Here is a 23355-nt window from a genome sequence, read left to right as displayed (position 1 = left end):
GAGGGACAAGAGTTAAGGGGAAGTTTAAATTTTCTACCTGGTGAGGGTATGTTTTTTGGTTATCTTTCTCCTGGAAACAATTAAATTATCTAAAATTGAGTGTGTTGATGCAAGTTGACTTTGGACATTACACATGATGCCTAATGAATGGAGGTGGCTGAATAATGCATTGACTGAGAAGTAGATTGGTGAGTGATGGTGTATACATATGATCAAATATTGAGCTACTACAAAAGGAATGAAGTTGTGAAGCATGCAACATTGTAATGAACCTGTGGGACATTTGGTTAGGCAAAATAAGCCAGAAACAAAAGAACAATTATTGTCTGGTCTCATTTAGAAGATGCTTATAAGAAAGCAAGGGCTTAGATTGTAAGCTCTTTTAGCAGTCACATTATGTCTGGAGTATCAATTATTATTTCTGGGTTATGATATGCTCTTTTTTATATGCATAACCTAGTATTTAGAGATAAGAATGAAGCTGATCAAGTCAGGATTAAGGTAACTCAGAAAACAGGGTAAGAAAGACATTGTCTATATTTTAGAGCATCATCTACTCTTTGAGACCAAAGGTAGAAGGGTTTATTTTGTGCAGAATCTAAATTTTCTATAGCATAAAATCTAATTCAAACAGTTTTGATTGATCATTTAAACAATCCAAACATAAAACCCAGGAATAAGAATGAAGGCCTTTAATCCTGCATAGCTTAATGTAATGCCTGGATATATCTTAGAGTATATTAAGCAGATAATCCAAAAGTGCTGGCAAAGTCCCTTGAGGGATGGGGGAAAAATATGGAACTATTAAACTTTACCTTGGGCAAACCCCTGCTACTGTGTAAAGCATTTGGGACACCCAAATATACAGGCTAAGCCCTTGATCTTGAAGAGTGCTCTTGTGAAGACTATGTATGTAGCAGAGAAGCTTAGCCTACCTATAGGTGTGCCTAAGAGTCACTTCTGGAGGACCTCTTTTCTTGCTCATATGTAGCCTCTCTCTCTAAGTCCAACTCTGCAAGTGAACTCCTTGCCCTCCCCCTACCTGGGACATGACATCCAGAGGTGGAAGTTTAACTGGTGGCAAGGGAGATGACTCCCTGGGATGAGTTTGGACCTGACAACCTGGGATAAACAAAGACATCCTGGCCAAAAGGGGGTAAAGAAGTTTAGCAAATAAGGAATTAGTGACTGAGAGAGTTCAAATAGATTTAAGAAGTTACTCTGGAGGTCACTGTTATGCAAGCTTCAGTTAGACATTGCTACCTATCATAGCTTGCCACACCCCAACCAAAACAAGTCCACCTAATTCTAAAGAACACTTAGGACATTATCTAAGATTCTACAAAAGTTTCATGCACTAAGACAACTTTCCAGAAACCTATAACTTCTAGATGGTTCCCTGAACCAGATATATCCTGAAACTAAGACGGGCCAACCTCTCCAGAACATCACCTAGTTCAATCTCCCTATCCCATATTATTAACACCCCTTTCCAAAATGAAAAGTTTAGAATGGGCTTAGCCAAATACACATAAAGTATTGAAGAAAGATCAAAGGTGATGGTGGAGGTATACAGAGAAAGTAAAGTTTTACAAATGAGTATGTGTTCTAGTTTGCTAGCTGCAAGAATGCAATATACCAGAAACAGAATGGCTTTTAAAAGGGGAATTTAATAAGTTGCTATTTTACAGTTCTAAGGCTGAGAAAATGTCCCAATTAAAACAAGTCTATAGAAATGTGCAATCTATGGCATCCAGGGAAAGACACCTTGGTTCAAGAAGGCCAATGATGTTCACGGTTTCTCTCTCAAGTGAGAAGGCACACGGTGAACACAGTTACAGTTTCTCTTCTGGCTGAAAGGGCGCATGGCAAGCATGCCATCATCTGCTAGCTTTCTCCCCTGGCTTCCTGTTTCATGAAGCTCCCTGGGAGGCATTTTCCTTCCTCATCTCCAAAGATCGCTGGCTGTGAACTCTCTGCTTTTTGGTGCTGCAGCATTCTCTGCTCTCTCTGAATCCCCTTCATTCTCCAAAATGTTTCCTTTTTTAGAGGACTTCAGAAACTTATCAAGACCCACCCAAATGGGTGGAGACATATTGTCACCTAATCCAACTTAATAACCACTCTTGATTAAATCACATCTCCAGGGAGATGATCTGATTACAGTTTCAAACATACAGTATTGAAAAGGAATTATTTTGCCTTTACGAAATGGGATTTTGATTAAAACATGGCTTTTCTAGGGTCTATACATCCTTTCAAACCAACACAGTATGATTGCTAAATCATTATATTACTATTTCTTTTAGTCTCCAGTGTATGAGTAAAACTCTAAACTGTGGAATTTTAGCCCATACAAAACTCTGAAATATGTTCTACAACTAGTTGTTGTGATGTGCTTTGACATTTATTGTTTTTTTGCACATACATTATTTTCATAAAAATAGAAAAATTAATTGTGATGATAAAAAAATTCTTTCTAGCTTCTAATGTTCTGGAAAAGATGGAAGAAAAAGTATGATATGATGGAATGGTCACCCTTGTCAAACTCTGGGATATATCCTTTTACTACGTATTGAAGAATGCTTTGAAAATTATTGCTCTTTTTTTCTTTGCTTTGTATATATATGTTATGTTATGCAATAAAGTTTTAAAAATAATTATTAAGTGGGATTTGTTCCTACTATGCATGGTTGGCTGAACATAAGAAAATCAATTAATGTAGTACATTACCTTAACAGAATAAAGAAAAGCACACACTTGATCATCTCAATTGAATCAGAAAAGGAATATGACAAAATATGGCACCCTTTCTTGATAAAAATACATAGACCAGCAGGGATATAAGGAAACTTCCTTGATATAATAAAGAGAATATATATGAAGACCACAGCAAACATCTGAATTGTGAAAGACTGAAACCTTTCTGAGAAGATCCAGAACACTAAAAGGATGCCCACTGTCAAGGTTATTCAATGTTCTCTATTGCAGATGATAGAGAAAATTCTAAAAAATCAATAAAAAGGGTGTTAGAGCTAATAAATGAATTTGGCAAAGTGATGGGGTATATGATAAGAACTCAAAATCAGTAGTTTTTGTATACACAAGCAATGAATGAAAGAAATCAGGAAAAGAAGGAAGATATCAAGAAAATAATCCATTCAAAATAGCAACTAAGTATGTAGGAATAAATCTAAGTAAGGATGTGGTGAACATGTGCACTGAAGAATACAAGCAGTAAAATAAAATAAAGTAGAACTAAATAAATAAAAAGGCATTGGATGTTCATGGATTGGAAGACTAAATATTATTAAGATGTCAATAATACCAAAAGAAATTTATAGATTGAATGGATTTCCAATAAAAAATTCCTACCATGTTGTTTGAAGAAATGGAAAAGCTAATCATCAAATTTATATGGGAGGGTGGGGGAATAGCTAAAGCAATCTCAAATAAGAAGAATGAAGTAAAGGACACACACTTTCAAATATCAAAATGTATTGCAAAACCACAGTAATCAAAGCAGCATGGGACTCACACAAGGACAGACATATAGACCAATGGGATAGATTAGAGAACTCAGAGATCAATCCTCACATTTGTGGGCAATTGACTTTTTCAATGTGGAAAAGAAAACTCAAATGGAAAGAAGAAGTATTTTCAACAAATGGTGCTGAGAAAACTGGATCTTCAGTTGTGATAGAATAAATATCTTTAAAAATCCATGAAACTGCACTACACAAACAGGGAACGATGTGTTAAATAGTGATCTACAGTTAGTAGTAAAAATATAAATGTGGTTTCATCATTGTAACATATGTTTCACACCAATGCAAGCTAATAATAATTTTGGGGTCTGATGGCTAAGTTCTTGTGCCAGTTTGGCCAGGTTTTGATGCCCAGTTGTTTGTCAAGCAAGCACTACCCAAATTGTTACTGTGAGGATATGGTGTGGATTTAACTCATAAACAAGTTGGTTGCATCTACAGCTCACTACATCTATAATCAACTGAGGAGATTAACATTAACAGTGAGAAAAGTCTCATTCAATCAGTTGAAAGCTTGAAAATGAGAAGTGATATTTTCAGCAGTCAGAAGAGAAAATTCCATCTCTCGTTCAGTCAGGGGGCTCCAGGGGAATTTGTTGAGGACCTTTATCAGAGTTCTTGGCTTGCCGTCTGTTCTATGGAATTTGGACTTGTGCATCCCCACAGTCACATGAGACTATTCTTTTAATACCCTGAATAATACAGGGGACATTTGGGAATTCTGTACTTTACACATGATTTTCTGTAAACCCACAACTTCTCTGAAAACAAAATACAACGTGATTCTACTTCACACCCACTAGGATGCCTTATATAAAAAAAAAACACCAGAAAATAAGTTTCTGAGACAATGTGGGAGGAACTGGAGCTCATTTACATTACTGTGGGAATTAAAACATGGAAGATATTTTTGAGGCTCTTCAATAAATTTAAAATAGAATTACCATAAGGCCTAACAATTCCACACCTGGGAATATAACCCCCAAATTTAAAAAATGGTGTTCAAGTGAAAATTTTCACATGAATATTTATAGCAGTATTTTTTTAAATAGCCAAAAATGGAGACAATGCAACTATATATCAATTCATGAATGTATAAAGAATCATGGTATATCTAAGCAATGGAGGCTCTGAAGAAACAGAAGGACTGATAGAATACTAGTGGAAATGGGAAATGGTGCAGCTCCTGTGAAAAGCACTTTGGCAGTTCCTCAATAAGTTAAGCATAGAATTTGTATGTGACCCAACAATTCCATTCCTAGATATATACCCTAAAGAATTGAAAAGACATGTTCTAACAAAAACCTGTACACAAATTTCAAAGTAGCATTTTTCATAGTAGCTAAAAGTTACAATCAGCTCAAATGTTCACCAACTGAAATATGGATGAGCAAAATGTGGTATATCTATACAATACAATATTACTCATCCATACAAATTGTGAAGTGCCAATATGTACTACAATGTGGATTAACAAAAGATATGCTAAGTGAAAGAAGCAGGACACATGATGCCAAATATTGTATGCTTCCATTAATTTGAACTATGCAGAATTGGTCAAAGAGTATTGATCAAAAGATTAATGGTTGCCAGGGATTGAGTTTTATGGTGGAATGAAGACTGTCTGTCTAATGGCTATAGATGCATTTTGATATAGGGTTTTGGTGGTGGTTGGACAGCACTGCGATGTGCTAAATGCCATTAATTTTATAGTTTTATAATGAGTAAAATGTCAAATTTTATGTTGCATGTGTTTTCCCAACATGCAATTAGAATGAAGGGATTAGAGAAAGAAAAAATAAATGAAAGAAAAATTATTTAAAAAAGATTGTCTTGTGAAAATTTCAAATAAAAATTCTGGATCTGAAAATATACATAAATTGTAATCAGTAATTAAATATACAGGTTTAATTGTAATATATGGATTAATAAACTAGAATATAGATTAGTAAAAAATATCCAGATTGCATCAAGAAAGAAAATAATATGGAAAATACAGAAAGATCAGAAGACATATAGGTGGAATGATGAAAAAGTAAAAATAAAAATACCAGGAATGGGTTGGATTTTACAATGGGGATTTATTACCTTACAGATTTATAGTTCTTAAGCTGTGAAAATGTTCAAATGAAGGAAAAACAAGAAGTTACCACTTTCTCCTGGGTTTCATTTATTTCAATTTCTGGATTCAGTGGCTTTTTCTATCAGCTTCTTTGGGTCCTCTCTAGCTTCTCTGGAGTTTCCTTCTCTGAGCTCTAAGGGCCTTTTCTGTCTTTATTCTCTCATAAAGGATTTCAGTAAAAGGAATAAGACAAACCTTTAATGGGATGGGTCACATTTCAATTGAAATAACCTAACCAAAAGATCCCACCCAAAGTAGGTCTGAACCCATAGGAATGGATCAAAAGAACATGGCCTACTCTGGGGTACATCAGCATCAACTACCATAGCTAATTATGTTAAAAGTTAAAAAATGAGTGTAAAATTTATGGTTTCAGGATACTCCCTCATTTTCCTGTGGTGAATTATTTATTCATTCAACAAATATCAGTTAACACCATGCTGCAGGTATGGTGTTAATGTTAGGGGTTGGATGAGAACAAACCACACAGTTGTGTACCTGTGAGTGAGTCTAGCAACTCTGAGATCAATACATCTGGTCATGGAGCTCCTGCCATTTCTACAGTTTAGAATTAACTGTCTCCTCAACTTGAAGTGTTTTAGGAAACATGAGCCTACTGTGACTCAAGCAGCTTGATAGGGAAATTTAAAATTGAAATATTCAGACAAAGCTTTTGCTGAGCTAAGTTGTGGATTTATAGAGTGGGATAGTTTATTAGTTTTCTAAATAAATTTAGATGCAGTATGGAGAGATCCCACAGCTAGATAGCAGAATTGTAGATAAGTGTGCCTTTAACGCAACTGTTACATCCAGCCACTCTACATGTGTTCATTCAGACAATCCATGTGTTTGAAATGTCTTTTATATTAGACACCCTTTTGGGGGGAAAATGGTTTAAGCAACAGAAAAAATAAGTAAATATTTAATTCATTATTTTCAACTAAATGTGTCTTAGAGCATCTGAAGCATTTATTTACACAGAATACAAAGGAGGTTACAAAAGAGGTTATAATTTTTACAAAATCTAATTTATCTCCATTTCTCGAATCATTTCTCCAAATGGTTGTGAATAAATTAAGTGCTTTACACCTATCTTGTAGACACAAAAGGAACTTGCAAATATAGAACATCTCCACCAATCTGCATTAGATCTACACCCCTAGTTCCTCTCCCTGTTAAGTCTTCAGATCCTGGCATCCTGATGTCCATGTGCACTGAATTCACCATAGATGGAGCAGTTGGAAACAAATGCTTTGTGAGGTTAAAGGAGCTATTGTAGAGATGTGATGGATAAAAGCTATTGGGAGATTTCATTGGGCTTCCAAGCTCCCAGACAACTTCATTTCTGGTATTAGTGCTACTGGCATTAGTACTAGCAACAATATTTATACTTACCTTAGCATCAGCTATTGCTGCCTTATTGAGTGATGGGGACTGGCTACCATGTCCAAACTGAAGTGGGAATTCTAGTGAATTCCTTGATTTAAAACTCACATTGTGAGGGGAGGGAAGGACTCAGTGTTCATTCCCTCATTTACTCTAATCATCCAGTGAGGCAGATGCTCTCATGTTCTCAGTTTTAGTTGAAATAAATAAGATTTAAAGGGTTTAAAGTCTTCCTTCTTCCTATAACCCATAAGAGGTCGACCTCCAGGTCTGTTTGGTACTCCTCTCCAGATTTCTGACCAATGTGTTGTGCAGCCTCTCTGAGATTTGATGTCATGATTACATATCAGTTCAAAACCAGTTTAGGAAAAACAACTCAAAGCACACAAACATGTGTCTTACTGACAAAAAAAAATGGCTAGGAAAGTCATGTACATATGAAAGATCAAAAAATAATGTTTCTTGTTTTCTTCCTCATGTGAAAACTCTAAGATTGAGTTTTCTTCAGAAAAGACAACTTTAGAGGATCAGGCATCAAGTCCTGATTTCATCCTACTCCAAATGGATGAAATCAGGACTTGATGCCATGGCCTATGACTGATATTCTACATTTGAAGACTTCTACTTACCAAATGCTCATGAACTAGAGGATTTACTATCTTCTCTTGCCTAGATTCTGGCTGCTGGGATTCTTGATGGCCTTTTGCCTACCTAACTACCATGAACTTTCCCTTTATCCAATCCAGGAATATCCTGAATATCTTGTGTGAGGCACCTACCCTGCTGAAATTCCCCTGCGATGATATCTCTCTCTTTCCAAGATGCTCATGTACCTGTGCTGTGTCCACATGCTCCTTATCCCCATCATGGCCATCTCCAGCTCATATACCTTCAGGACTGCAGGAAGACCTTTGCTACCTGCTTCTCCCACATGATTGTGGTCCTGCTCTTTTCTGGAGTTGCCATCTACAACTACATGTTCCCAGCTCCTATCACACAGTGAAGCAGGACATAAAGATAAGGTCTGCCTTTTACACCATTGTCACCCCTGTGCTGTTTCCCCTCCTTTACAGCCTTGGGAACAAAGATGTCACAGGGGCTTTGAGGATTATAATGCAATCAGGGATGAACATAAGAAAAGTTGCAAATGAGAAAACATGGGAATGATCATCTCCCTTCTTCTCCTTCCTTTTCTCCTCCACTCCCTATGTCTCCTCTAATTCTGCCCCTTCTTTCAGGGTCCCCAACACAGGGTCTTCCCTTATGTGCCCTCTGTCGTGCAAATGGTAATTCTCTTCCATGCCGCTAATGCAAAGAAATTTATTTCTTTATATTTAAGTTTGTTGGAGTCCTTTTATCTCTGATGCAATAGGTGACATAAGGAAAACCAGACAAACTATCCTCATTTTATCTCCCATACCAAGTTCATTGATCATTTAAATAAGAGTCTTGGGAAGTCAACTCTTTATTCTCTTAATTCTAAATGTGACTCACTGCAAAGACCCTGATCCTAGCAAAACACTGCAGGAAATGTTGGCTCTTCCCTCACTTTGCAGTATGACTTAAAACATAGTTCACAAGGGTCATCATAGCGTTCTAAAATCTACTGCTATATCTTTAGTAAATGCATCTGAAAACTTTGCTTTTCCAAATGTTGAAATTGAGATTCAAAGAGTAAGTACCAATGTTTTCAATACTGTTTGGCCATCATAACTATTTGAAACAAATCCCAATCCACACTTAGTTTTAAGAGAATTAATAGATTTATCTAATTTCAAATGTCAGTTGATTGCAATTAAGACTATTTACATTCTTTATACTTTAACTGAAACATGATTTTTTTTTTTTTTTTACATAGGCCGGCACTGGGAATCAAACCTGCATCTCCAGCATGGCAGGTGAGAACTCTGCCACTGAGCCACCATTGCCCATCCTTAAAATATAAATTTATTCAAGGAGGTAAAGAGTTTTCCTTCTGAAACTAGGAACACCAATAAAATGTTTTTGTATGTCATATCAGTCTTTATTTCCCCAAATGTATATCATGCTACAAAAAGAATTTCACATATCTACTGGTTGCATTTGTTCTTATGAACAAAATAAGCCATGTGTGTAATGGATACAAGAAATTAGGAAAGAAAGATGATTGCTGTAGAACATATGCAAGGTTATTTGGGTTCCCAAGTTGTTAAAGTTACTACATTATCTTATTTATAATTTGGGCATGGAACCCAGGGGTTTCCCAGCCTACTGCATTTTGAACAGACTGAGAAGTAGAAACTTCACATGGCATGCGAGCTGAATACTTTTTGCTTGTCAAACTTAGCATTATTATTATATTTCATGAAATGAATTTTTCTGAATTTAGAAGTAATGTTCTCCAACCAGACAAAAATTTAACATCTGAAAAATAGGAGGTGCTTGTGTAATGTTGGGTGTTTTAGTTTCAAGCTGCTGGAATCTGATATACCAGATTTGGAACAGCATTTAAAAAGGGGAATTTAGTAGGTTACAAGTTTACAGTTTTAAGACTATGGACATGTACAAACTAAAGTATTCAGGGAAATATACCTTTATTAAAGAATGGCTGATGCATCTGGAACATCTCCTTCAGGTGGGAAGGCATGCTGCTCCCTTGCTGGTCCCTTGTTCCTAGGTTCCGTTGCTTTCAGTCTCTGTTCCTGTGGGGGTTCATCATTTACTTCTCTGATACTGGCCTTCATTTTTTGGCTTCTTTGGCTCTCTCCAGGTTCTGGCTTGCTTACGGTCTCATGACAACATCTTCTGGGCTTCAAGAGCCTCTTCAAACATCCATGTTTCTGTTCTCCAAGCGTTTGCATTTCTGTTAGATCTATTCTGAAATTTCTGTCAGCTCTGTCATTTCTGGCTCTCTCCTAAATGTTTCTTCTTCTAAGGGATACCAGTAAACTAAGCAAGGCCCACCTGGAGTGGGTGGAGTCACATCTCCATCTAATCAAAAGGACACACCTACAATTAGGTGTGCCACATCTTCATGGAGACAATGCAATCAAAAGTTTCTGCCCTATCATGTTGAAAAAGAATTAAAAGAAATAGCTGCTTCCACAAGATTGGATCAGGATTAAAACATGACTTTTGTGGGGTACATAATACCTTCAAATCAGCACACTGGGGAAGACTAATTTTAGAAATCAGTGTAATTAAAGAAAAGAAATGGCAGTAGTGAAACTGCTCAAGTGGCCATTATAAATGAAAGACTAATTAAGGAATGCCATTTTTACTTATTATTATATTATGTCTTATGTCATGTGCAATAGGTTTTTTTTCCAGAAATGAGTGTGTTTCTCATGGATTTGTCACTATGAAGAACACTGTGAAAAGGAAAACAAAAATCTTGTATTTGCAATTACCAGTACATAAAGGGACTGTTTTAATTAGGTGGAATGAGTTTAAGGGAATTGGAGTTAAAATCAGCAAGATGGATTTCATTCCTGGATCTGTTCACATAAATCTAAAGAGCTATGTAATAGTTGTAAGTTTGCCTAAGCATGCAGAATTTTGTTTACATACCTCTAAGATAGGGAAAGCAAATTTGAGGATTTCGTGAGGTGGTATATTCAGATATCCCATAGTACCTGCTCCAACCTGAGAGTTCCCTTCCCTCCTCTGTACCATTCTACTCTTCTTGTATTTCATCCCAAGATGTGAGCATTGAAGGCATGGAAGAATGGGGTGATTCCACACAGTAGAGGAATTGTGGGCTAAATCTTGGATTTGCTTGCATTTCCCATGACCAAATTATATCATTGCACATTGACCTTGATTTCTCTATCATTATACTAGAAGTAACAGGGTGGGCCATGAAGGCTCAGCAGGCAGAGTTCTTGCCTGCCATGCAGAGATTTTTTCAATTCTTGGTGCTTACCCATGCAAAAAAGAAAAAAAAAAAATAGAAGTAGCAAAATAAATATTACCAGCGGACTTTGAATATTACATGAGTTTAGTACATATGAGATGTTCATCCCGGTGCCCTGTTCCTTGAAGAGATAACGTTAAACCCTCTCACCTTCTCCCAGGTGTGAAGGGTCTTGCCCGTGACTCTGCTTCTTACTTTTGCTCTTGCACTTCATTTTGCACCAAGGAACCATTCTAGTACCTTTTACAGGTAGGGGCTTGGGTGCTTGTTGAGTGAGTGAACTGAGTTTCTAGACTTTATTTTCCAATTAGACAGCTTCATCTCAGTATTTCATTGGATTGGAAAACCATATACAACAAACATATTTGATCTTTTTATCACAAACTTATTGCTTGCCCAATATTCTTTGATATAATGTAAGTGTTATTGACCAGTCAAACTGCCTTAAAACATGAATTATCCTAGACTCTTGGATCATTTAATGATTTATTCATCCTCTTTAGAATATGTCCTGTGTAACAGGTATTGTGTGGTTCATGGGAATACTGCAATGAAGAGAACATGGACCCTTATGCCGAGAGGTTTATTTGGTAGTGTATAGAGAATTCTGTACATAAGAGGACGCAGTTCATAAGAGCTCTTGGGGATGCACCCAAAGAGCCATTACATAGAGGGGAATCTCAACTCTCAGCAATGATCCTAAAGGCATCCTGGAAGAGAACTATTTAGCCATGTAAAGAGACAAAGGGCATTCATTTCATAGAAAGATGAGACATGGCTAGATATGGAATAAGTGGATGGAAAAAAATACATGGATGGAAAAAAAATAAGTGGATGGAAATTTCAGAAGTTTCAGTACCAATTGAGTATGACTAGAGCCTTCAAACAACAGGATTGATGCAAGCAGGTGTCAGATAAAAAATGGGGAAGTTGTTTGCAGGAGTCAGGACATTAAGGACATATTATGCCAGGCTAATATGTTTGGCCTTTTCCTATAGGAAAGGGGGAGTCACTGAAATATCTTAATCAACCAAAATTTTACATATGTTTTATTATGTGTATTCTAGATTTAGGGTAACTGGAGGAGGCAAGAAAAGTGGCAAATATAATATTTTAAAAGGAAGTTGCTTTACATTTCCAAGGGAGAGGTAATGGTGATAGCCTACATTCAATAAATAATCACTTTGAAAGGCTTCTAAAAGAAATACCTGAAATTGTCTCATCCCTTCCAGCCTTTCCAACTGCAATCTTAATTAAAATATAATGTTTCATCCAGGCTTAAAGCAAAATATCCTTACGTATGGATAGTCTTCTATTTCCTTCCAATTCAGTGCATACATTCCAAAATAATATTATATTATGAAAAAATAACTTTGGGAAGGGTGTACAGACTTTTAGGGGCATTTTATGTACAGAATATCAGTGCCCATTCCCCAAGCCCAGGAGTGCAAAACTAGTGCTCAATTGTCCATCTTTTTTTCCAGCTCCTGTTTGTTCCTTCCCCCAGAGGTACCACAATCCTGGCTTTTATAGAAATCATAGTTTTGGTTTTGGTTGTAAATTTACTACCTGTTTATAGATTTTTTTATACATGATAGGCTCATATTGTGTACATTTTTATGAGTTGCTTTTATTATTTGTCATTATGATATTTATATATTTCCTCCATGTTAAAATATCATGGTTTTATTAATTTTCTTTTCTGTGTGAAAATTGTCTGCCTATGCCATAATTTATTTATGTACTCTACTGTTGATTAATATATATTTTGTTTTACACTTTTTTGTACATGTGCTCTGATGGTACAAATTTGTAAATACTCTAGAATCAATAAATTTATCTCAAATCATTTGCATCCTGTTATTATCCACTTAATTTCCCAGTATCTCTTTTGAGGTCACTTTTTTCATTTCTGATAATGGATATTTGTGCCTTCTTTCTTATTTCTTGGACAATTTCAACAGAGGTTTAACAAAAGTATTATTTTCAAAGAAATGTAAACTGGCTTTGCTGGTTCTTCCTACTGTATATTTTGATTCTTCTACCTTTTTGGTTTTCAATTGCTGTTCTTTATATTTTTAAGGGAATGCTTAATAGATTAATTTTGCCTTATTTTTATATTCTATGATGTGTATTTAAGACTTTTAAGTTTCCCCTTAAGTGGTACCTTAATAGTATCCTACAGGTTTTTCATAAGTAGATTTTTTAGTGTGACCCATGTGCTATTTAGAATAATATTCATATCTATAATATGATACATTTGTATGTACATTTTAATTGAATTCTAAAATTCCAACATTTTGGATCCCTTGTAGGGATTGATTTTTATAATGTTCCTCTGTATTGGGGGTCATTTTCATATACATTAGGAATTGTGCTGTTCAAATATTGTTAATTTTCATTTATTTTTTCTAACAGTTATAGCAAAGGGAATGTAATATAATCTCCCACCTATTTTTCTTATAGGTAGTTGTTTTTAATTTTATACGTTTTGAGGACATCTTCATAAGTGCATAACATTTAAAAATATATATTGAATATTTTATTATTTTGAAATTGCCTGATATTTAGACATGCTGTTTGCTTCAATGTCCGCTTTGTTTGATGGATGAACTTTCCTTGTGTTAGGCTTTGTATGGGATACCTTTTCTACATTTTTTTTTACTTCAGATTTCTTTAAGTTTTATATGTGTCTCTTGACAAACAACTTATAACTGAGTTTGGGTTTGTTTCTCAATCAGAAATCTTTGATTTTGAAGAGGAGGACTCAGTACATTTCAGTCACTCTAATATTGATGCATGTTATAATGACTACCTCTTCTATATTTGTTGTAATTAGTCTTCATTTATCTGTTCTTTGTTGTACTTTTATGTATTGACTCAGAAGTGAATTGTTACCAGCACACTTTCATGGGCTTATTATTTATAAACTCCTTTTCTAGTCATTGATTCATCATCCTGTAAATGAAAAATGCATATATAACTATCAATGTCTAAATAATAACATCTCCACCCTGCTCCCAGATAACACTAAGACTTTAAAACACCTTTAACTCCATGTTTCTCCTTCCAAGTCATATGCTGTTGCTGTGGGCTACTTTAAATATGACTCATTTAATAAAAATTAATTGGATATAAGTATTCCTACTTTTATAGAAAACATTTGTTTCACCTTTCCCACATATTTATTACTGTCCGCATTTTTCATCCCTCTAACTCAATGTATCCTTTACCCTTGAAATGTACTTTCACTGTTTAAACATTTTAGGTTGGAAGATATTTATAGTTGTTTTTATTTTGATCCAGAATTGAATTAAGTACATCACATTGTGTTTATTTTCTGTTACTTTTGTCTTCTTTATTTAGAATAGCTCTCCAACATCTTACTGTATTGAAATTATAAATCAAGGAGTTAATTTACAAAGAAATAGAAATCCATTTCTCCTCCAATGATTTAAAATATCACCATTATCATATACTAACTGTTATTGTGCTCATTTCTGGACTTTTTTTCTGTTACTTTTTTATTATAAAGCCTTCATAGTTTATTTAAATCTCTGGAAATTCTATTGCACAATATGGCTGCTGGTTTTCAAGGTTTTCTTTTGCTTATTCTCAGCTGTTTACTTCCCAAAGGAACACCAGAACAAATTACTCTTTCTTTAGGAACAAAAAATGCTGGTGGAATTTTTATTGGGTTTTCATTTCATCTACATATTAAATTAAGGAGAATTTACTTCATTCTGATTTTGAATTTTCATTTCAAAGAACAAAAGATGTCATTCCATGAATTTCAACTCTATGCTTGCATCCTTCAGGGTTATTTTAAAATTTTCCTCATAAAATTTTGTACATTTCTGGTTAAGTTTAATTCCTGTATCATTTTGTGGTTTTAAATGGTAGTAGCAATTTTTCTCTTTTACATATTCTATTTATTTATTTTGTGTACATGAAAATAGAGATTTTACTGTCATGATTTTATATCTTGATGCTTTATTATATACTTTTGTAGTTATTTATTTTAAAGGGAAGCACATGAAAGCAATACTCAGTATCATTCTTGAATGTGAAATGTTAAAGGAACTCTCATTAAAAACTCATTTATTGCTCCTGGCAGTGTAAAATGTTCAGCCTCTGGGGAAGACAGACTGGCAGTTCCTCAGAAAGCTATTGAACTACAATTTGACCCTGTAATCTCATTACTAAGTATATATCCCAAAGTATTGAAAGAAGGACTCAAAGAGATATTTATACACTGATGTTCACAGAATAATTACTCACAATTGCCAAAAGATGGAAGCAATTGGTAGGTTTCTTGACCAGGAAGGAGGAGAAGAAATCAAAACTTGATTTAAGGAGCTTTATTGTGAGGAGGGTGGGCTGACACTTAATACGGCAACAGTCTCAAGCAGGTGAAGAGGTACATCTTACATAGAATGGTTGATGAGGTTAGGGAAAGGGAGATGGATTTTCATTATCTCACTGGGGAGTGAGAAATTGACGGGTTAATTGGGAAGTTATCACAAGTTTGTAGCTGGGAGAGGGGACCCATAACTGCCAGAGAGCAGATATTGGATAAGGGAATTATGGCAGGAATGCAGCTGCCAGAGGGGATGCAAGGACACTCCTGTGACTGCGATGAGGGCTGGGATAGGTTTGGTTTTGCAGGGCCCCCCTGGAAGTTATGAGTGGGATGTTTTCTGGAATGCTTGCTATGGGTTGGTTACTTCAGGGAGAATGGGTTCAGCATAACAGCAACCCAAATGTCCATCAACTGATGAATAGATAAGCAAAATGCATTATATACATATAATAGATTATTCAAAATATAAATGAATGAATTCCTGGTTTATGTGACAATGTAAATGAGCCTTTTGGACATTCTGTTGTGTGAAATAAACCAGACACAAAAGAACCAAGACTGTATGATCCTATTGTTTTGAAATAATCAGAATAAGCAAACTTATAGAGTCAGGGTCTAGAATATAGGTTACCAGGGGCTGAGGTATGGATAAGGAATGGGAAGTTAGGCTGAAATGCACAGCTTTCCAAAGGGGAAATGTTAGTTTGTATATATATGGTAACAGAATAAATATTTCTTAAAAACTCAGACAACTACACTGAGGTAGTTCAAAGGTTTAGCCTCAATATTGTTGCTGTATAACTAACGGATTTATGTGTATCACTTTGTGCATTTGTGTGTATCACTTTATGAATTTATGTACTCTCAAAAATAGGTAAAAAGCATGCATTCTAAAAGGGAGTGAAACAGCATGTCTGCTGCGTCTGCAGGTCCAGGGCTGCCTACATTTCAGACAAAAGAAATCAACAAAGGACAGACACCAACTTCTGCCATGCGAGTTCTGTTTCTGTACTTTTCCAGAGTTTACAGCCTGTTCCCATAGTAACTCCTGCTCTGCTTGCTAGCCTGTATGATCTGGAGATAAAGAATGTTTGAGACTCAGAGGACTGTCCTCTGAGTCTGCCATGGCAGTAAAAGTTTTGTCCACTTCTCAGAGGCTCCAGTGTTTTCTTGCATGGTGTTCAGAGTCTTTCCTACTTCACCACTACACTACACAGTGTACCCTAAGTTAAACCATGGACTATACTTAATAGTACAATTATAAAAATATGCTATCATGAATTGTAACAAATGTTTCACATTAATACAATATGTTGGTGGTGGTGTGTTTTATCATAGTCTTGTATTTGTGCATGATTGTTCTGTAATCCTAATAAATAAACACATAAAACCTTGAAAAGTGAAGGATGTTCTTTCTCAAAAGTAAAAGATATAGTTTGTAGAGTACAGTGCATAGTGCATATATAATGAATTGTTGCTCCCTAATTTATTCTCTGTAAATCTTCCCTGCTTGTGCTTTCACAACATAAATCCTATCATGCCTTTTCTCTCTCTCAATCCTCACCTTTATCTCAGAGTGTGATTTACTGACACTACAACCCCAGAAGATTTTAGGCCCCTCAATTCCTGGGACCTTTGTGAGTACTAGCAGTTGCTGAGCTAGTATGAGTCTATCATACTCACAAAAGTTGCCATTTATAACGTATAAGCACTTCTACATCTATGAGAAAAGGAACAAAAGTGTAAAGTTAGTAAACATTTCACAGAAGCAGTTCTATATGTGGGTAAGCGTTGTGAATAGTCAAATAAATATGCTAACAACCAAGAATGCAAGTTAAACAAGGATGGAAACACAATTTCATTGCTGGTGCAAGTGGAGTTTGGTGTTGTAGTACAGGTACAGAAGCTTTTGGAAAAGCAATTCAAAGTTGTGTGTTAAGAGATGTGCAAGATTTTTTTTTATAGCAGTCTAGCAAGTTGCATTTGGATAAATTATATTCAAAGAATATTTCTAAGTAAGTATTTTATTTCAGCTTATATAAATTTTCAGCTTATAAATTATAAATCAATTTATAATTTAGAAATTTGAACAAAAGATAATATTCAATATTGGGCAATTTTAATAATGGTATAATTAATTGATAGCTATTAAACACATTGGTCAGAGTCTATTTATATTAAAGCACTTTAGATATTTCAAACAGGCTTTTAATACAGGAGACAGTTTAATAGAGGTTATTGCGAGGCAGGTGGTAATGCTACACAGGTGGATGTGTGGAGAAGCAAGGGAGGGGTGTGGTTACATACGGAGCAGAAAGCCCTTAACACTGGATGTCTTCATGACTCTTAACTGCTGAATTTATGGAGATGCTTGTACCCCAGGGCCGCTGGTTGAACCCACTCTTGCTGATTCAGTCACCAAAAATGGGCATGCTAACCTATGAAGCTGAAACTACCTTTAGGATGCTGGGACCCTGAAGTCATCCACAACTGTCTTTGGCATTTGCCAGAACAGGAAATAAGCAGCAATTTATTTCTTCCTCCCATCCTCCCATGTCTCCTCACCACCAATGTCCTTCACCACTCTCTCCACCCCCAACCTGCGCAAGCCCTGTCCTACACTCCATGCCCCAACCTTACAGGAAACCAGTTGACAGTGGAGTCAGATAGGGAAATGCCATAGGCTGGCTGAAACCCTGGTGGTTCAGAAGAACAAAGAGCATGCAAGTAAGAAACTGATAAAGAAAAGACATCACAGGACAAAGGCTGTCATGAAAATCCATCCAGGTTCTCAGAAAGTTTTTAACACAGCAGGAACATCATAGGCAGTAGTTCAAGAACGGCTTCTAGAGAAAGAGTTCAGAAGAGTTTGTTTGCAAGTTCAAAGACAGTGAATGGTTGCTTCTATCCTGTTCTCTCCTGTATCTCAAAAGCCTGAGACATGGTAGGTACTCAATAAACATATGTAGTTGAAAGGCAAGATAAGACTTTTAAAGAGTGCTTTTGCCAGGGGACAATGTTAAGGCTGATTTACAAATTTTCTGTATACAAATTTGCTGTCAGATATTTTTATAGTTAACATTTAAAATAAGAACAAACACATTAAAATTAAATCCAAAACACAGCAGCATAGATTTCAGTGAGTCATGAAGAGAAAGATAACAAGTAACCTAATCAAGAATGACAGAAAACAAGATGTGAAGGAGGTGACCAAATCCTGGTTCAGCCACAGCACTTATGTTGGCTTTGATTAGTTAATTGAACTTTGAGATTCAGAATCTGTAGCTTTGAAAGATAAGAGCAATAACAATGTCTCACAAAATTTTCTTGAAAATTAAATGATACTAAAGTTAAAAAAATTTGTAAAGTGAAATACACCATATAAACTAACTCAAATTTTTCATAGATATGTTTTATTGATGATGGTGAGGTTTGAGAATATTATTACTATTGGCTAAGATTTCAAAATACATTAAGTTTAAAAATAAACATATGAAGAAAACAGAAAAATTGCAATGAATGTATTAATGCTTTAGCTCTTTTAATTGTATTCTGCTTCAAACTCCCAGAGGGGTTTTATCAACAGAAAAGCTTCATCCACTCCCCTAATGGGTAGAGAAGATTTCAGGTGATGTCACTTACCTCCTCCCTGTAATATTAACAGCAGCCACAATTTGTTTCCCATCTTCAGGAGTCTGCTGCAGCATTTAGTGGTGGCTTCAAGCAGACAGTAGATAGATCTGCAGGAACAAAAGGGTAACCAATGTCCTGGAAACATCTGAGCTGACAAATCCTGTGCCTTCTTGACAATAACATTTCAATTTTTCCTCTATCATGTATTTTTATGGGGAAGAAAAAATGTAACTTTACTTCGAATCTCTTTTAATAACACTCATTCACTGCCACATAATATGAAATGTTTTTGATGAAATGAAAAAAAAAGTATATATCCCCAAAATATTTTTGGACACGTTTGTTGGCCTGAGACTAAAATTTTGCTGAGGTTTTCCAGATTTTTATTTGAATAGGGATTACTTTTTATAGTAAATAGGAGTGTGGATCATATTTATGCTCCCCTGATGGAATAGACTGTGAGAGGCTTAAATGCCTAGTTGAAGAGATGGACCTGTGTCCCTGAGAGAGCCAATGCAGAGTTACCGGCTCAGGGTCCCACACCTGAGCTGGAACTCAAGTCCTCCCTCAGCTAAGTGAGTAACTTCAGGAAGTTTCCCTGAGAAACTGTATTTTTTTAATTGGCAACAGGAGAACATAAGGTAAAAGTAAGTTTATCAGTGGCTCTTGGGGAATAGTAAGTGTGACTAAACACTAGAAAGATTCTTGAGATGCAGTAAATTCCAAAATAAAGCCTCAACACTATTCCACTACCACAACTGATGATCCACTACATTAACAGGCACTAAACTTTTGGCATTAAACTCAAACAATTGAGTTAAGAGGAAGGGTGATCAACAGGCCAGTTGCCCCGTGAGGCACAGCAGCATCCTCTCCACTGTCTGGTGTCTTGGTGGACCCCTCAACATGACTTGATGGCAGGGACCCCATTTACCAAAGTGCTGCAAAGTTTTTTCTAACACCTACCCACCTGCCTTCCTGCTTCTTTGCTTCCTCACAATTGATTCAGACATCAGACAGCTTGGAGTTCCTCATGCATGCCAGTAACTGCACCTGACCTGGTTTGATTTCATCTGCATTTATAAGACTAGATCAACAGGTATGATCCACCTTTTATCAAATTGTTTTAAATTTTTCATAGAACTCAACTTCCATCTGCCACTGAGTGTCAGATTTGATAGAAAGATTATACTTTGTTTATGCAAAGGGTCACAGATTTTGAGTATATTTTATTATCATATCTAATGTATTTGCTATGTTGCTTATTGCATCAAGACCCTAGAACTTGGGACTGTTAATAAATTGAACATCAATGCTAGTCTTTTAAATGATTACAAAAATGTAAATATAAGATATATATGAAACTTTAAATTCTCCCTGAAATATCTCTGCCTCATAACCATTTTCAAACTACACAGCAAGAAGACCTAATATTTCCTTCTTTAATAGAAAATGTTGAAGAGATTTCAATTATTCTTCTTAGAATGACCAGGTATATCAATTGCTTTTATTTAGTTTGTAGCTATCCTTAGTTCTACTTTAAGTCACGTTTGCACATCTTTATTTTTTGAATAGGTAGACTCTTTACTGCCTGAGATGTGATGAAGCTAAATTTAACTCTGATTCATCTTGTCACATTTGCATAATTTTATTTGTTGAATAGGTAGACTCTCTACTGCCTGAGATGTAATGAAGCTGAATTTAACTTTGATTCGTCTTCAGGGTCTAACACCTAAAGAGCTGTAACTAGAAAGATAGGAAATGGAGACAGCGAATTGGAGCCAGTCATCACTGTATTGTTCAGTTTCCCTCCATACATCTCAGCTTCCATTCCTGAAAAAATTGGTCTGGCAAACAGTAAGGCAAATGATGCTTGCAAAGACAACTAAAGCCTCATCTGTCAATAGCAGTGACATACTATATTTAGTATGGTGGATCTTTCAATCTTCCAATCCCATACTAAATATAGAAAAATGGTAGGAAGTGAATTGCAATCTGGAGAAGCATCTACAAGACAGAAACTACATAGAGTTCTCCATAAGGCTCTGTTTAACCAAGAGTCAAGAAAAATGCATGTTGTCTAGGACTGCAGAAAGAGCAAATCCAAATTACTTAAAGCTGTGAATAGGATCTGAACCAGAGACCAGAAATAATGGATCTCCTATCATAAGACATAACAGAATCAAATCTTTTTTGCACAAAGTATTATGCTTAGTTATTAATCTCTACATTAGCAGTATCTGTGAATACCCATCTATGACTGGTAATATTCTGAGTATATTCATTGTTATCTCATTTAACCCTTACCGCATATAAATGTCAAGCTTTTTTCTTATTCCATTTTAATGTTAAGTGGACCGAGGAATTCAAGCTTTAGTAACTTGCATGGCACAGTACAGGTAAAGAGGGGGAGTTTGTTCACGGCTGCAGTCTGGCTGCAGAATCTGGCTCTATTCTTAGGTTTTCTGAGTGTTGGTTCAACTGTAAGGATTCTAAAATATGTTTGAGGTTGTATGCCACAATCCATGAAATCACAGTGCCTTACAGAGCAGGCAGATCATATTGACAAAGGGCAGTGAACCATTTGGTATGGATTTACCCCAAATAAAGTTCAGTTATTTTTTAAAATTCTTTTCACATAGGATATCCCTCCAAGTGTTTTTAAGATCACGAGTGGAACCTCAATACACATATGTTAATTCAAATCAGATCTACATAACAAAATCTCGAGGAATGAGGAGTTTCACTTATCATTTTTTCAATGATTAATTCTCTGTGATTGCATAGGACAACAGTTATTCTAATTCCCTGTACATTTAGATGTATAAAACTGTTGTCAGCAAATTTGATTACCCTGAACTTTAGCAATTTCAGTATAAGACTACAAATCCTTTCAAACCACATTTATTTATTCATTCATAAAGATATAATTTATGATCTGAAAGTCAAAAGGCCCATGAGACTTTCTCCTGTTAAGCACAATTAGGTTGGTATTCATATCTGCACACACATACAGATACACACATTCACACACACACACACACACACTGGCTTTTGCTGAACACACCTGTCAGAGGGTTGCATCCACATAGGTGGTCCATATAACCCCAATGTTCTCTTTGGTACTCTTAGGTGAAAGCACATGGACAATACCACATGGTTGACCAACCACAATGGAAGCTTTGCTTTCATCCTGATGGGACTCTTCAGTCAATCCAAGCACCCAACTCTCCTTTGTGTGGTCATTTTTGTGATTTTCCTAATGGCCTTGTCTGGAAATGCCATCCTGATACTTCTGATACACTCTGATGCCCACCTCCACACACCCATGTACTTTTTCATCAGCCAGCTGTCTCTCATGGATGTGATGTACATTTCCATCACTGTGCCCAAGATGCTCATGGACCAGGTCATGGGTGTGAATAAGATTTCAGTTCCTGAATGTGGGATACAGATGTTCCTCTACTTGATGCTAGTAGGCTCGGAATTTTTCATTCTAGCTGCCATGGCCTATGACCGTTATGTGGCCATCTGCCATCCTCTCCGCTACTCTGTCCTCATGAACCACAGGGTCTGTCTCCTCCTAGCATCTGGCTCTTGGTTCTTGGGCTCGGTGGATGGCTTCATGTTCACTGTCATCACCATGTCCTTCCCTTTCTGCAGATCCCGGGAGATCCATCACTTCTTTTGTGAGGTTCCTGCCATATTGAAGCTCTCCTGCTCTGACACCTCACTTGTAGAGACACTCTTGTACCTGTGCTGTGTCTTCATGCTCCTGGTACCTGTGATAATCATTTCAAGCTCCTACACTTTTATCTTTCTCACAATCCATAGGATGAGGTCAGCAGAGGGTCAGAAGAAAGCCATTGCCACATGTTCCTCTCATATGACTGTGGTGGTTGTGTTCTATGGGGCTGCCATCTATACCTACATGCTCCCCAGCTCCTACCACACCCCAGAAAAGGATATGGTAGTATCTTTCTTTTATACTATACTCACTCCTGTGTTGAACCCTTTAGTCTATAGTCTTAGAAATAAGGATGTTATGGGAGCTCTGAAGAAAATGTTGAATATGGGACCTAACTTTCAGGTAACTGTAAAGTAGGAAATTTATGTAATAACAAACTCTTTCCCTTCACTTTACACATCAGAATTTTAAATCTTATACCAATGCTATTTTTCAGATTTTCATACAGTCATGCCCCTTTTCCTTTTCATCCATCTTTTTAAGGAGTTCTTAATTTGTACCAGAAAGCTTTTCATTTTCACACTTCTTTTCCCTTTAAAATGTATTAGGAGCTCATACTGTATAAATGTTATATTTTCTGCAACTGATAGCTGCACTGTGAGTCTGTACAAAATACAAAATCAATATATTTAGAGGTAAAACTTTATGGGGTGTTCAACT

General features: G+C 36.1%; 1 protein-coding gene across 2 annotated transcripts; it reads left to right on the top strand.

Moving 5' to 3' along the window:
• The first annotated feature begins 20708 nt into the window (after positions 1-20708).
• On the top strand, positions 20709-23052 carry LOC143668881 (olfactory receptor 2T29-like). Of its 2 annotated transcripts, XM_077143482.1 has the most exons (2): positions 20709-20731; positions 22128-23052. In XM_077143482.1, the coding sequence occupies exons 1-2, from the start codon at positions 20709-20711 to the stop codon at positions 23050-23052; spliced, it is 948 nt and encodes a 315-aa protein (XP_076999597.1). The 2 variants fall into 2 exon arrangements, with proteins under 2 accessions (XP_076999597.1, XP_076999596.1); XM_077143481.1 differs by lacking the exon at positions 20709-20731 and having other exon boundaries at positions 22090-23052.
• The last annotated feature ends 303 nt before the right edge of the window (positions 23053-23355 follow it).

Source organism: Tamandua tetradactyla, chromosome 25 (assembly GCF_023851605.1).
Source record: "Tamandua tetradactyla isolate mTamTet1 chromosome 25, mTamTet1.pri, whole genome shotgun sequence".
NCBI classification, from domain to species: domain Eukaryota; kingdom Metazoa; phylum Chordata; class Mammalia; order Pilosa; family Myrmecophagidae; genus Tamandua; species Tamandua tetradactyla.
This window is presented reverse-complemented; position numbering and strand designations above follow the sequence as displayed.